Consider the following 15,945-nt stretch of genomic DNA (forward strand, 5'->3'; position numbering starts at 1 on the left):
GCACGGGTGCGGAGTGAGGGACACACATGGCCGAGAGAGAACGTAGCTCAGAGGTGGGCTGCAAGAACAGGGCTTTACAACTGGCTTTCCTTTGACACATGAAGAAGATGGCATGATTCTTGTATTTGTGTTGAGGCGATTTGGTTCGCGTGGTGAAGCAAGATGCTGGCCTTTGGCTCTTGGTTGGGTCGTGAGGAACAGATCCTGAGCCTCATGTATGTCAAATAGTGGGTCGGTGAGGACGATCGACACACGAAACAGCTGCACGGGGTCTCTGAGCCTTTATGTTGAATACCGCTCACAAATTACCTGACGTATGTTTGTCTCGCTGTGAGAGAGCAAGTTGGCAACATTTTGCGAGCATCTACACGTGCAAATAGAAGCACCTCGATTCCAAGTTCCACGAAAACCATCTCTGGGCCAAGCGAAGTGCCAGAATAAAGGAAGGATTGCTTTTCTTTTATTTTGTTTCCCCTTGTTTGTATTTAAGTCTGTGTGTAGAGGCAGCTCGACTTCGACTTTAATTTACCTCTCATATTTATAATTACCCTTGTAAATATTATTATTTTCATTAAATGTGTTAATTTTAAGGAGCTGTATCCATGTATTTGTCATGGGGTTCGAGTATAAACCCCCCTGTGCATCCATTCCTGTGCCCACGTTGCACCGCCACTGCGCCCCACCCTTCCCGCGCACACATTAATCTCCTAGTCTCGGCTGTAGGCCTCCAAGGAAGAAGTTCGACCTTCCGGGCTGGCGGTGTTAACTGCCCGTCACCACAATTTGGGGTCGGTGGTTTAACCTGGACCGCTCGCGCTATGACATTACCATATAATGGAGCAAATGCTTGTGTGTTTCTTTGTCCAGCCTCTTATGCATATATCGGTGGCAAGGTTAAGCTGAAACCTTCATGGTGTTCTCTACAAAGTATGAGGAAGAGAAGACATGTATCTAGTTTTTGTACGTATTTTCTTTAGTTCTACACCTTTTCATGGTGTATCTGATTTGTGCTGAAATTTTCGATTTTTTTTTTATTTTTTCTAAAATCCAGATAAACTGTAGTCACAACCAGCAATGCAAAAAAAAAGCTTAAATTGTACACAAAAGCTGATGGGGGGGAAAACTTTCAAAAAAGAACACATAAATTGAGGAGACTACGTTCACCAAGTGTGGTCCAGTTTTAATCATGAGTGAAGCATTTTTTTAAATTTTACTCAGGTGTGGCAGAGGTATCAAAAGACGCATGCAGACCGCATCGTGAGCAACACTCGATTGAAACAACCCGAGAAAAATTGGATGGTTTTAAATAAAATTACTTCAGGACAAGTCTGAAGACGACGATGGTTCACGAGCGGTATTTGACGATGTAGATTGTTTCAGAAGTCAAGGATGAGACAATGTGATAATGTTTGACCAAGTTATAAAAAATGATCAACATGATGTGGTACGAGTGACGGGTTATTCGCTGCAAAATGTCGAAAACCCAGTTTCGTTCAACAACTTTCAAAATTTGACCTTTGCATAACCTTTAAAGGTCACAAAACAATGTTGTGGACATTAAAATAAGGAAACAGGATACGTGCTATAGCTTATTGGAGTTAGTTCGTCAAAGAAGGTCGAAAACCCGGTTCGACTCCCACAACTTTGAAAATTTGACCTTTGTGAATTTTAAAGGTCAAAGGTCAAGGATTATGACCTTTGGTGCAAAACTTCCTCTGGAACATTCCAGGAACAATATGACGTCATATAGGCTATATGGCATTCCGCACTCCTCGGATTATATATCCATACTTTGATGAAATCAGCGTAAAAACAAACTTGAAGGGGGCGCCACGGCAAGGTGTTCGAGATAGAGCAAAATGGTTTCACGACTTTAGGTGGGGAATGACCTCAAGATTATGCATAAAAAATATTGTCATCCTAGCTCTCAAAGTTTGGGTGGTCGTATGATTTTTATGTCAAAATTCGCAATTTTCTAAGTTCGTGACCTTGTGACGTTGACCTTGGGACGAAAATGAAAAATCGAGCTCTGTGGGGCTATGCAGGTGCCATTGGCCTAACCAAATATTGAAACCCCTGCCAGATTCAACAAACCCCCTCGGAGAAGATGTAACTTGAAACCGGCTACCCCCTAAAAACACACGTTGTTTGGGCGTCGCTCCGCCCATAATGGGCACACCAAGCCCATTCTCAGGAAAACACAACTAGATCATGATATAAACCTCCCACCCAAATTTTATCAGGATCGGATCAAATCCCACGGAGCTATGCTCGGGACAGACAGCAGACAGACAGACAGACACACACACCATAACGAATATAGTGGTCACTTAATGACTCGTGAACCAAAAGGGAGTATGTAGGGAGGTTATGTGTATTACATGCGTGTCATGTGTAGTGTCGGGCTCGATTTAAGCTTACTGATCATTTTTATTCGAAGTATCATTACATTTTCCGTGGTCCCTCATCGTGAGGAACACTATTGAAGCAAACCTGCTGAAAATCATATTATATTTAACAAAATTGTCTCAGAAACGACTGAAACAAACCCATTGAAATTCTGATGCAAAAAAGAACAAACAAACCTGGTCAATATATAGTCAGCAGAGGCCTGCAGGCCTGATGCCATTGTCCTACCAGAAAACCAAGATGGTGGCCATGATATTTTGTCTGGTAACCATTGTAGGTGGAGTCAAGCGACAATTGTGGGTGGGGTTCAGCAGCTGTCCAAGTGATTGTACAAGAATCATCAGGCTATCAAAAAAAAAACCCACCAGATTGTCAAGATGTGAACAAATCAAACTATAACAAATGCTGCATGGGACAATGATAATCAATTTTGTGAGGCAACTCTCCTCCCAGGACATGCCCTTGGGCAGCACAATGTTGAAAACTTCTTTGAACAATGTTGTTAATACTGTATTGCATGTAAGTGGAATGATGAATCTGAATCGGTCTGCTGTGGCAAAGGGAAAGTCAAACTTCAACCATTTACTCCACCTCCTCCCCATTTGATTAAATACCGTGAATCCCCGACATTTGCGGAATGGACATTCGTGAACCACACGTGGTCACGGTTTATAAAATGTGACCTGCTTCTACTTTCGCGGCCCCTGTGTTTCAGCTATTCACGGTTTTTGTGGGCGCATGAATCATCTCTCACCAGCCATGTGCATTTAAAGCAGCTCTAAAACCATCTCCTACCAGCCGCACATAAAGCAGCTCTACGCACGCATAAACCACCTTTGTACGACAACTGTTTTATCCCTCAAGTGGAGAGGTACCTTGCAGTAAAGAATCATTCCTTCAAGGTCCTCCTGTTGGTGGACAACCTGCCTGGCCACTCTGAGGTGCTAACGGTAGCCCATCCCAATGTCGAAGTCATCTTCCTGCCACCCAACACCACCTCACTGATCCAACCACTCGGCCAAGCGGTAATTTTGACGTTAAAAACATATTACACCCACCAGGTTGAGATCTCATGTACTAGATGTAAAGGACTGAAGATATCCCTTGGACAGAAATTGGACAGGACCGAAAATGCACCGAACAATTCCAAAAGACTTTCGAAGCCACACCGTTGGCCAAGAACATGCGTTTTCAGAATATAGGTGAAGATCTCCAGAAAATGGTTGCTTCATACACACAATGACAGTGACAGGAGAGAAAACCACTGTGGACAATTCCATCACATCTTGGGTGCGATGGAGTCTGACCCCAAACCTAGTAAGGAAATGTTGGAAGGACTTCAACATAGTGCACTGCATCAGCGCCGTCGAAGACTTGCTGGACGAAGTGAAAGCCTTCCCCATCAATGCTTGCTGGCAAAACCTATGGCCACAGGCAGTCAACAACTTCAGAGGTTTTCCCAACACCATGGAAGAGGGGCTGAAAATTTCCGGGTTGGCACGGGAGATGGGAGGGGGGAAGGCTTCGACGATATAGAGCCTGAGGAATTGGAGAAGCTCATTGCCTCGCATGGGGAGGAACTGACTAAGGAGGAGATGGAGGGAGGCCATCACCAAGGTTTCCGAGGAGGAGGAGTGCAGTGAAGAGGAGGAAGATGTGGTGAGGCCCAACCTGGCCATCAAGTTCCTGGTTCAGGTGCTGTAGGATATGAGGGCAGTCACTGACAGGTTGCAAGATGCTAACCCAGTGATGGAGCAACACCTCCTTTTGAAGAGGGGGTTGGATGATGTTTTGCTCCCATACAAAGAGCAACACAGAAACCTGCAGCACTCAGCAAAACAGCTTTCGATGACCCATTTTTAGATCCTCGTGGAGGATCTCTAAGTTTTACTCATGTTGGTGTTCTTCTGCTTCTTCTTGTGCACTTTTTTGTTTCGCAGCCTACAGTTTTCATCGGATCTTCGTGAAACTTGCCATGTATATGTACAAATACCACGCGCAGGCAGTAACCATCTCCGATTTTGGAATTTCTTCCGAGAAAAAAAGTTGACATCATAATATCGCCGCTAATGGAAATCGCCTATACCATTATCTCCGAAACTAGGCAAGCTGTTTGAATTTCGTTTGCGGGAATCACGCGGGCATTAGCACAGATAATTTATCGCAAACCTGATACATCACAATGACGTCATATTCGTTTTTATGACGTCATCATGAAGAGGATGAGGATCTTAGCTCATTTAAGCTTGATTTTTTTTTTCGCTCCGGCCCATCCTCCTCAACACCATCAGCATCCTCACCTGCATCCTCTTCAGAGGAGTTCACTGGATTCTAATCATCATCATCATCACATCAAAAGTTATGTCATATCTTAAATAAAAATTGGAAACAGTACCCGCTGTTGGTGTTTATTTATTTGTAAGCATTTTAATGAAACTGTAATTTTGTGCATTCGTGTTCGTAAAAATTTTTAATTTTCCCCTTATGAATCATGAATCACCAGGAACCTATCCCCATTTTCCCCATTAAATCAATGCCCTGACATTCGTGGATTCGACATTTGTGGAATTTTTCAGGAACGTATTCCCTGTAAATGTCGGGGTGTTACTGTACTTCAATGTCAACTAAAGTGGCAAAACATTCCTTTCAAACATCAGGGCATACAAGCCTGCTGTTGGCTTGCAGAGATGGTAGCATTCAATCGATCAACTCACTGCATCGTTCATCTGATCCTTTGCATTATGTTATCCTGTTCCCTCATGGTTATGACGCCTGGCAGATAAATCTAAAGAAGGAAGATGGAAGAACACTTAATCCAACGGACATCGACTCATATCGGTTGGAAGTTCGAAAGGATGACTTTAATGCCATCATGAAGAGGCAACGATTGATGCGGCAGGATGCAGTACATCCCTGGGCAAAAATTGAGCGGTGTCAAATGGATTGGGTCAAGCACAACCAAAAACAATTGAAGCTGAAAAGTACCAAGGTGTCATTGATGCTGTCCAAGTGTTTAAGATTATGCTGTTGAAGATGACGCAAATGCTGGCAGAAGAGTCATTCTGCCTCGAACCATCTATGGTTCTCCATGGTTATAAGATGAATGCTTTCAGAAGAGCATGACAGTGGTTCGTCACATGGGAAAGCCAGCCATATCTCTTCTTCACTTTCACAACTAATCCAAAGTGGAGTGAAATCAGCAAGCATTACATCCAGGAGAAAGCCCAAGAGATCAGCCAGACCTTTGTGCTTGAGTTTTCAAACTTAAGTGTGATTCACTCGTGGATAATTTACTTTCAAATAATCTTCTTTAAAACATTAAAGCTCATTCAGCCAATCTTGAATGGCAAAAGAGAGGACTTTCTCATGCTCACATCTCGCTACTTGTTGATGAGACAAAGTCACAAACTGCAGAAGATATTCACAAGATCGTGTCTGCAGAATTTCCTGATAAGGAAAAAAAATCCACAACTCTACAAAATAATTACTAGGAGTATGATTCATGGCCCATGTGGAAACAACATTTGTTCAGTCCCTGCATGAAAGGAATTGGAGAGTCTGATGTTGGCTCAGTGGTTAGGGTGGCGGCTTGGAATCCTCGGGTCCTGAGTTCAAGCCCCGTCGGCCGCTGAATTAATACACCAGGGGGTTGACTCAGCCTGTCATCCTTCCGCGGTCGGCGAAACGAGTACCAGTTCCAGTGTGTGTACTGGTAGAGGGAGCATTGCATCAGCGACACAGTCGCGCTTCAATAAATGATAGCTACCCCGGCAGCTAAGCTGCCATACGACCACCAAAGGAATTGGACAGGACCAAGGATGCACCAAGCAATTTCCAAAACTTTCAAAGTGACACCATTGTCCATGAACATGCGTTTCCAGAATATTGGTGAAGATTTCCAGAAAATGGTGACTTCAAACATGCAATATTGGTGAAAGGAGAGCAAATCACCATGGACAATCACTTTGTTGCTCCATTTAACCTTTTCCTCTGTCTGTGCTGCAATGTCTGTGCTACAGAGTGAACACTACAACCCTCAACCATTGATGATGACAACATGGCATTTGCAGTATTACTGTGTACTTACATTATCGCCGGAGAGGAAGAAGACGAGCAGCAGACAGACCAGCTACAATCCCAACCACAAAGGGCCAGGAGAGCTGCAGTCAGGCAGTTCTGGGTGCGACCATGGCTCAGAGAGGAGAGGAGACAACAGCTTGGTCAGTTCTCCAGCCTCCTGGACACCCATTTGAGGCTGGAGGATCCAGTAGCGTTCCAAAACTACACAAGGTTAACACTACAGCTCTTTGATGAAGTCTTGCAGAAGGTGGCCCCACCAAACGAGAGGGAAGTCACCAGTTTCAGGCAACCCCTCTCACCTGGACTGAAACTGGCAGTGACACTGATGCACCTCACAACTGGAGACAACTATCGGTCCCTTGCGTATGCCTTTAGGTGTGGAGTGTCCAGCATCTCAGAGATGGTTCCAGAAGTGTGCCAGGCAATTGTGCAAGCGTACAAAGATGAAGTGTTCAGCCTACCTGTGACCCCTGAAGCCTGGAGAGCCGTAGCTAACCAGTTTGACCAAAGATGGAACATCCCCCATGCCATTGGGGCCCTGGATGGCAAACACATTGCTATCAAGAAGCCACCATGCACTGGCAGCCTGTACTACAATTACAAGGGCTTCTTTTCGATACCACTCCTGCCCCTGGTGGATGCAGATTACAAGTTTGTGTGGATTGAGCTTGGTGGAAAAGGACACATGTCAGATGCTCAGATATTTGGTGACTCGGAGCTGTTCAGCGGCCTGGAAGAGGATGCCCGAGGACTCCCCCCACCCTTCCCTCTGACTGCAATCCCTGATAACCATCAAGACATGCCCTAATTCATCCTAGGGGATGATGCCTTCGCACTCAGGAACTAGCTCATGAAGCCATACGGCAGAAGAGGGATGTCCAGGGAGGAGAGGATTTTCACCTACAGACTCTCAAGGGGGAGGAGAGTGGTGGAAAATGCCTTTGGGATCCTGGCCAATAGCTTCAGGTGTCTTCTCAGGACTCTATAGTAGAAGCCAAATACTGTGAAGGATATAGTGGAGGTGGCAGTGGTTCTGCACAACCTACTGAGGCTGAGGCATCCAGGCATTGCAGCACAAGAGGCATACCATGAGAATGAAAACCACAATGTCATCCCAGGGGCATGGAGGGACCAAGTGGACTGGCTAGATGTGGATCAACCTCCTGCACATAGCAATTCAGCTACAGCAGAGGCGAAGCATCAGAGGGAACTCCTGAACGCCTTCTTCAACTCACCACAAGGTGCGGTCGCATGGCAGAACAGGATGGCTGGGCTGCGTGACGCGGAAGGTGGAGAGGATGATATTTGACATTTTGAATTTTGTTTCTGAAAAATAACCCCGGAGGAAATGGACTTTTCCAAATTGAAGACCTTTGCATATGACTATTCAAAACTTGCCTAAATTGTGGTAAGATCATGTGACAGAGTAGAAAACTTTGTCACAAAAGGAGAATTGGCTCGTTATGAGCAAATTCTCCTTTTGTCACAAAGTTTTCAAATTTATTTTTTATTGATGTGTTGAAATGAGTATCTATACCATTCAGTGTAACGTGAAATAAATATTCATGCAGACAAGTAAGTTCACGACTTTCTTTTTATTTTATTTTTTTATTTTCTATTTCTTTTATTTTTTTGTTATCATAACATATTGTTCTATTGAGAGGAAGTGAGTGGCCTTAAAGATGGCCATTAAGGAGTGTCTGTTTCTTGGGGGACTTCTACCACAAGGAGTAAATACTGGTCGTCCAGGGGGTCTTCCCGTTCCTGGTACAGGTCTGTGTCATCATCCTTAGCAAGTGGATCAGGGGTGTTGAGCTGCGAGGAGAGGTTGAAACTGCCGGGATCTGGTGTACTGGGTCCCAGCAGCCCGACAAAGGAGTGTCCTGGCTGAGGCTTATTGGTTTGTGGGCAGGTCATCGGGAGCGTGGGGAACTGTCGCTGGACGTAGCTGTGGTCCTGACTACCCCAGATACTGGGTGGAGGTCCTACAGGGCGAGGTGCCCACTGGGAGGGTTGAGGCTGCCACATGGCCTGCTGGAACTGCTGCTGGAACTGGATGGGGGCCTGCTGGTCTTGGCTTGGTGGTGGCTGCGTCTGGCTATGCTCAGCTGCCCGTTGAGCCCTCTGTAGCTCCTGCATGATGTTCGCCTCAGCATCCCTCCTGATCTCCCCAGGCAACTTGGACAGGATCTCCTCCACATTCTTTCCAAAGTAGGAGCTGCCACACGCAGCAGTACTTCTGGACATGAATTCAACCAGCAGTTCTTCTGAAAGAGAAAAAGCGAGGGATATTGTTACCGGGATGGCCAAAAAGATCATTTTAGTGGGATTAAAATTATATTTAGTGGGACTAAAAATTATTTTAGTCCCACTTAAATTATTTCTAGCCCCACTAAAAAATTTTAGTCCGACTAAAAATATTTTAGGTCCCACTAAATATAATCTTTTTGACCCTCCCACTACACCAAAGAGGGAGCCTTTTCTTTTTTAGGAATGTTATTATTTCTCGTAATTATTACTCAAAGAATATCTTAATGTGAAATTAAATGAAACTGCAATTGTTATTAGGAGAGTTAATACTTACTCAGTTCTCCAGAGGTCATCCTATCCTCACTGCCCCGTCTGGAGCCGACCGACCCTGGCTGGGAGGCTGTCTGGGAGGCTGGTGGTGAGGCTGCTGGGAGTGTTGGTGTTGGAACCCTGCTGGTGGTAGAGGCAACTACTGAGTTTTGGTTGGTGGAAGGTGTGAGTTCAGTGCCACTGGCACTTGCTGCTGCTGCTGCTGCAAAGGAGGCCACATTTCTGGCATCCACAGTCTCAATGTGAGGGATCAAAAAAAGAGAACTTATCCCATACCCACTTCTCTGTGCTGTTCATGTCAGTAAATGCATCTCCTCCTGACCCACTCTTCTTGGCACGTTTCTTCAGCTGGCCCATCATGGTCCTCATGCTTGAGTACCATATTTTTAGCTGCTCTGCAGTACCATTCATCTTGGCAGCCTGTGCAGCCCAGAGATTCTCCTTCTGGGTAACATCCTTGAACCCCGAAAGGCATTTGCTGTACAGGACCTCATTTCTCATGAAGAACTCGATGATTTCCTCCTTTTGCTGTTCAGAGAAGGCAGTGACTGTTTTTTTTCTCTTTGCTTTCTCGGAGGGGTAGCTCTCATCTGTCTCCTCTGGTGCCGGCTCTGGCTGGACTGGTTCAGGCTCCGGTGGAGGGACAGCCTTGCCCTTTCCCTTCTTGCCTCTGATACCATTGGGTGGCATCTCTCAAAGGCTCTAAAAATTACTAGCAAAGGTAGGTTACTAAAAGATGTGCTCTCTTCAAGAGTAGATCGCTGAAAGAGACTCATTAAATCTTGTCCGGTATATATGTATGTATGTATATGTATATATATATATATATATATATATATATATATATATATATATATATATATATATATATATATATATATATATATATATATATATATATATATATATATATATATATATATATATATATATATATATATATAGGCACGAGAACTCGTTACAGATCGTGAGCGTTCGTCTAAAAACGTAACTACTCGTATCTACTCGCATCTTCTCGGATCAACTCTTATCTGCTCGTGAGTCATTCGTGTCAGGTCTTGAGCAATGGGACCCGACAGAGCGTCGTAATAGATCGTGACAGATCGTGGGAGATCGCAACACATCTCACCAGAGCGTGGTGTTTGTGTTGTCTGAAACTGGGTTCCCACTATCACGATGCGCGGCACGATTGAAATCGTGGTCTTAATCGTGGACTAATCGTGGTGATCCTATCAGATCTTATCAGATCTTGAGGTCAGTCGTGGCAATCGTGTTAATCGTAGAAAATTTTTGAACGGTTCAAAATTTTTCTACGATCAACACGATCAATTGTCAATCGGGATCATCGTATCAGATCGTATTGCATCGTAACAAAGCGCGACAGGTCGCATCTAATCGTGGTTCCTAATCGTGGTGATCGGGATCGATCTTAGACGAGACAAACACCACGCTCTGTGAGACCAGATTTTCAGAGAAATTCCATGATCAGCTAGGAATGGCCAATCGTGGAGTTCGTAACGGATCGCACGACAGTGGGAACCTAGCATCACATCGATCCCGATCACCACGTCATCGGATATCCTCATTTCCTGTCTCGGTGGACGCCCGGTTGAAGACCCGTCGTTGTCAGAATGTGCGGTCGTTATCCAAGGATGTAAAGGGGCCACGAGGTGACTGTCGATGAGTGGAGCATAGTTCCTCATACTCTGCATATTTCGCTCAAAAAGGGTCATTGGGACCATCATGCGCGGTGTCACCACACAATATATGTGTTGCACCACACAATATATACACCCTTCTTCTTTAGCTACAATCATTCCCACGTTCTTATGGGGGTTGGCCAGGGGAAACTTGGCCCAAGTCTTTCACGAACCGGCTGGCCAGGCCTGACGTTCGACTAAGGTTAGGGAAGGAATTTTGTAATTTGTTCAGGGTGCCGGCGATCGCTCGCATACTCTTCACCAAGGACACCATAGCATCTTTAATACCAGCAGACGTGAAGGTAAGTTTAACGTCAATCCGAGAGACGAAACACATTGATGAATCATCTGCCCGCGAAACACTGAGATGACAGTTTATTGCTGGGATGGGATTCGAACCCAGGTTAGGCAACCAGCCCCATCTATGTACCCTGTCATCCACATCTTTATAAATGTACATCTTCACATAAGTGATGGGATTCCCATGACGGAGGATTCAACCTCAATGAACACTCAATCATTGAGACACGCACGGGGGTGCATTGGGGGCACCACTGAGTAGCTGTTCTTGCCAACCCCATCAAGAACCAGCGTCTTGGTTCAACATCATATTGATTGCTGATCAATAATTATATCTTGATCAACGAAAGGCCAACATAATGGCGTTTCATACCATTTTCCAAGAATAAATATAGCTGTTAGACGCGTCGTCGTCCACAATGCATCTTGTGTGTCCCCAATGCATCTTGAGTGTCCCCAATTCATCTTGTGTGTCCCCAATGCATCTTGAGTGTCCCCAATGCATCTTGTGTGTCCCCAATGCATCTTGAGTGTCCCCAATGCATCTTGTGTGTCCCCAATGCATCTTGTGTGTCCCCAATGCATCTTGTGTGTCCCCAATGCATCTTGTGTGTCCCCAATTCATCTTGTGTGTCCCCAATGCATCTTGTGTGTCCCTAATGCATCTTGTGTGTCCCTAATGCATCTTGTGTGTCTCCAATGCATCTTGTGTGTCCCCAATGCATCTTGAGTGTCCCCAATGCATCTTGTGTGTCCCCAATGCATCTTGTGTGTCCCCAATGCATCTTGTGTGTCCCCAATTCATCTTGTGTGTCCCCAATGCATCTTGTGTGTCCCTAATGCATCTTGTGTGTCTCCAATGCATCTTGTGTGTCCCTAATGCATCTTGTGTGTCTCCAATGCATCTTGTGTGTCCCCAATGCATCTTGTGTGTCCCCAATTCATCTTGTGTGTCCCCAATTCATCTTGTGTGTCCCCAATGCATCTTGTGTGTCCCCAATTCATCTTGTGTGTCCCCAATGCATCTTGTGTGTCCCGAATGCATCTTGTGTGTCCCCAATGCATCTTGTGTGTCTCCAATGCATCTTGTGTGTCCCCAATGCATCTTCTGTGTCCCTAATGCATCTTGTGTGTCCCTAATGCATCTTGTGTGTCCCCAATGCATCTTGTGTGTCCCCAATGCATCTTGTGTGTCCCTAATGCATCTTGTGTGTCTCCAATGCATCTTGTGTGTCCCCAATGCATCTTGTGTGTCCCCAATTCATCTTGTGTGTCCCCAATTCATCTTGTGTGTCCCCAATGCATCTTGTGTGTCCCCAATTCATCTTGTGTGTCCCCAATGCATCTTGTGTGTCCCGAATGCATCTTGTGTGTCCCCAATGCATCTTGTGTGTCTCCAATGCATCTTGTGTGTCCCCAATGCATCTTGTGTGTCCCCAATTCATCTTGTGTGTCCCCAATGCATCTTGTGTGTCCCCAATTCATCTTGTGTGTCCCCAATGCATCTTGTGTGTCCCGAATGCATCTTGTGTGTCCCCAATGCATCTTCTGTGTCCCTAATGCATCTTGTGTCCCTAATGCATCTTGTGTGTCCCGAATGCATCTTGTGTGTCCCCAATGCATCTTGTGTGTCCCTAATGCATCTTGTGTGTCCCGAATGCATCTTGTGTGTCCCTAATGCATCTTGTGTGTCCCTAATGCATCTTGTGTGTCTCCAATGCATCTTGTGTGTCCCCAATGCATCTTGTGTGTCCCCAATTCATCTTGTGTGTCCCCAATGCATCTTGTGTGTCCCGAATGCATCTTGTGTGTCCCCAATGCATCTTCTGTGTCCCTAATGCATCTTGTGTCCCTAATGCATCTTGTGTGTCCCGAATGCATCTTGTGTGTCCCCAATGCATCTTGTGTGTCCCTAATGCATCTTGTGTGTCCCGAATGCATCTTGTGTGTCCCTAATGCATCTTGTGTGTCTCCAATGCATCTTGTGTGTCCCTAATGCATCTTGTGTGTCTCCAATGCATCTTGTGTGTCCCCAATTCATCTTGTGTGTCCCCAATGCATCTTGTGTGTCCCCAATTCATCTTGTGTGTCCCCAATGCATCTTGTGTGTCCCCAATTCATCTTGTGTGTCTCCAATGCATCTTGTGTGTCCCTAATGCATCTTGTGTGTCTCCAATGCATCTTGTGTGTCCCCAATTCATCTTGTGTGTCCCCAATGCATCTTGTGTGTCCCCAATTCATCTTGTGTGTCCCCAATGCATCTTGTGTGTCCCCAATTCATCTTGTGTGTCCCCAATGCATCTTGTGTGTCCCCAATTCATCTTGTGTGTCCCCAATGCATCTTGTGTGTCCCGAATGCATCTTGTGTGTCCCCAATGCATCTTGTGTGTCCCCAATTCATCTTGTGTGTCCCCAATGCATCTTGTGTGTCCCCAATTCATCTTGTGTGTCCCCAATGCATCTTGTGTGTCCCTAATGCATCTTGTGTGTCTCCAATGCATCTTGTGTGTCCCTAATGCATCTTGTGTGTCTCCAATGCATCTTGTGTGTCCCCAATGCATCTTGTGTGTCCCCAATTCATCTTGTGTGTCCCCAATGCATCTTGTGTGTCCCGAATGCATCTTGTGTGTCCCCAATGCATCTTCTGTGTCCCTAATGCATCTTGTGTGTCCCTAATGCATCTTGTGTGTCCCCAATGCATCTTGTGTGTCCCCAATGCATCTTGTGTGTCCCTAATGCATCTTGTGTGTCTCCAATGCATCTTGTGTGTCCCTAATGCATCTTGTGTGTCTCCAATGCATCTTGTGTGTCCCCAATGCATCTTGTGTGTCCCCAATGCATCTTGTGTGTCCCCAATTCATCTTGTGTGTCCCCAATTCATCTTGTGTGTCCCCAATGCATCTTGTGTGTCCCCAATTCATCTTGTGTGTCCCCAATGCATCTTGTGTGTCCCGAATGCATCTTGTGTGTCCCCAATGCATCTTGTGTGTCCCTAATGCATCTTGTGTGTCTCCAATGCATCTTGTGTGTCCCCAATGCATCTTGTGTGTCCCCAATTCATCTTGTGTGTCCCCAATGCATCTTGTGTGTCCCCAATTCATCTTGTGTGTCCCCAATGCATCTTGTGTGTCCCGAATGCATCTTGTGTGTCCCCAATTCATCTTGTGTGTCCCCAATGCATCTTGTGTGTCCCCAATTCATCTTGTGTGTCCCCAATTCATCTTGTGTGTCCCCAATGCATCTTGTGTGTCCCCAATTCATCTTGTGTGTCCCCAATGCATCTTGTGTGTCCCGAATGCATCTTGTGTGTCTCCAATGCATCTTGTGTGTCCCCAATTCATCTTGTGTGTCCCCAATGCATCTTGTGTGTCCCCAATTCATCTTGTGTGTCCCCAATGCATCTTGTGTGTCCCCAATTCATCTTGTGTGTCCCCAATTCATCTTGTGTGTCCCCAATGCATCTTGTGTGTCCCCAATTCATCTTGTGTGTCCCCAATGCATCTTGTGTGTCCCCAATGCATCTTGTGTGTCCCCAATGCATCTTGTGTGTCCCCAATGCATCTTGAGTGTCCCCAATGCATCTTGTGTGTCCCTAATGCATCTTGTGTGTCTCCAATGCATCTTGTGTGTCCCTAATGCATCTTGTGTGTCTCCAATGCATCTTGTGTGTCCCCAATGCATCTTGTGTGTCCCCAATTCATCTTGTGTGTCCCCAATTCATCTTGTGTGTCCCCAATTCATCTTGTGTGTCCCCAATGCATCTTGTGTGTCCCCAATTCATCTTGTGTGTCCCCAATGCATCTTGTGTGTCCCGAATGCATCTTGTGTGTCCCCAATGCATCTTGTGTGTCCCTAATGCATCTTGTGTGTCTCCAATGCATCTTGTGTGTCCCCAATGCATCTTGTGTGTCCCCAATTCATCTTGTGTGTCCCCAATGCATCTTGTGTGTCCCTAATGCATCTTGTGTGTCTCCAATGCATCTTGTGTGTCCCTAATGCATCTTGTGTGTCCCCAATGCATCTTGAGTGTCCCCAATTCATCTTGTGTGTCCCCAATGCATCTTGTGTGTCTCCAATGCATCTTGTGTGTCCCTAATGCATCTTGTGTGTCCCCAATGCATCTTGAGTGTCCCCAATTCATCTTGTGTGTCCCCAATGCATCTTGTGTGTCCCCAATGCATCTTGTGTGTCCCCAATGCATCTTGTGTGTCCCCAATTCATCTTGTGTGTCCCCAATGCATCTTGTGTGTCCCCAATTCATCTTGTGTGTCCCCAATTCATCTTGTGTGTCCCCAATGCATCTTGTGTGTCCCCAATTCATCTTGTGTGTCCCCAATGCATGCACGTTCCGATCTTCACATAACGATGGGAAACGTTGTGTGCCAATCTTGCAATGCGAGTCGCCCCATCAGCGAATGTTGATCGCGCCCAACTTGTCTCGCTCCTCCTCCCTGCCGTCGCCTCGCCAGGCGGCCCGGTGGTGAAATTTCCCAGCTACGTGCCAACCCAGCGGGTCTGCCCTCCGAGCTGCATCACGGCGCCGGAGGGCGAGGCGCACGACCCGCAGCACGGAACCGTGCCTCGTAACGTCGCTGCACTTCGCTCTGTTTTTGAACAAGAAGTTTCACAAAGTTGCTGACTTGCGTTGAACTTACATTTTGAGTTCTTGACGTTGCTAACTCGGCTTCAACTTGCGATTTGCACACACGGTTGTTAATTTGCGTTTAAACTTGCAATTGGTGGGTAAAGTTGCTAACTTTATTACCTCTACCGCCGAAGGTGAAGAGGCTGATGTTTTCACCACTTTCTGTCTGTTTGTTACTTACAAGGTCGAAGATTTTTTTTTTAAAGTATATTGCTTAATCGATTTTGTTTT

At 45.7% G+C, this 15,945-nt stretch overlaps 2 protein-coding genes across 3 annotated transcripts in view; one reads left to right on the forward strand and one right to left on the reverse strand.

Moving 5' to 3' along the window:
* The window catches only part of LOC147032562 (protein Wnt-5b-like), a 41,895-nt gene that overhangs the window by 12,505 nt on the left and 13,445 nt on the right, over nucleotides 1-15,945 (forward strand). The gene's annotated exons all lie outside the window — the stretch shown is intronic.
* Nucleotides 8,158-9,416, reverse strand: LOC147032563 (uncharacterized). Its single transcript, XM_085858655.1, has 2 exons — nucleotides 9,074-9,416; nucleotides 8,158-8,756 (listed from the first exon to the last, which is right to left on the reverse strand). The coding sequence occupies exons 1-2, from the start codon at nucleotides 9,090-9,092 to the stop codon at nucleotides 8,179-8,181; spliced, it is 597 nt and encodes a 198-aa protein (XP_085714781.1). The 5' UTR covers nucleotides 9,093-9,416; the 3' UTR covers nucleotides 8,158-8,178.

Source organism: Eptatretus burgeri, chromosome 2 (assembly GCF_056783735.1).
Source record: "Eptatretus burgeri isolate ZD-2024b chromosome 2, Ebu_testis_v1, whole genome shotgun sequence".
NCBI lineage: Eukaryota > Metazoa > Chordata > Myxini > Myxiniformes > Myxinidae > Eptatretus > Eptatretus burgeri.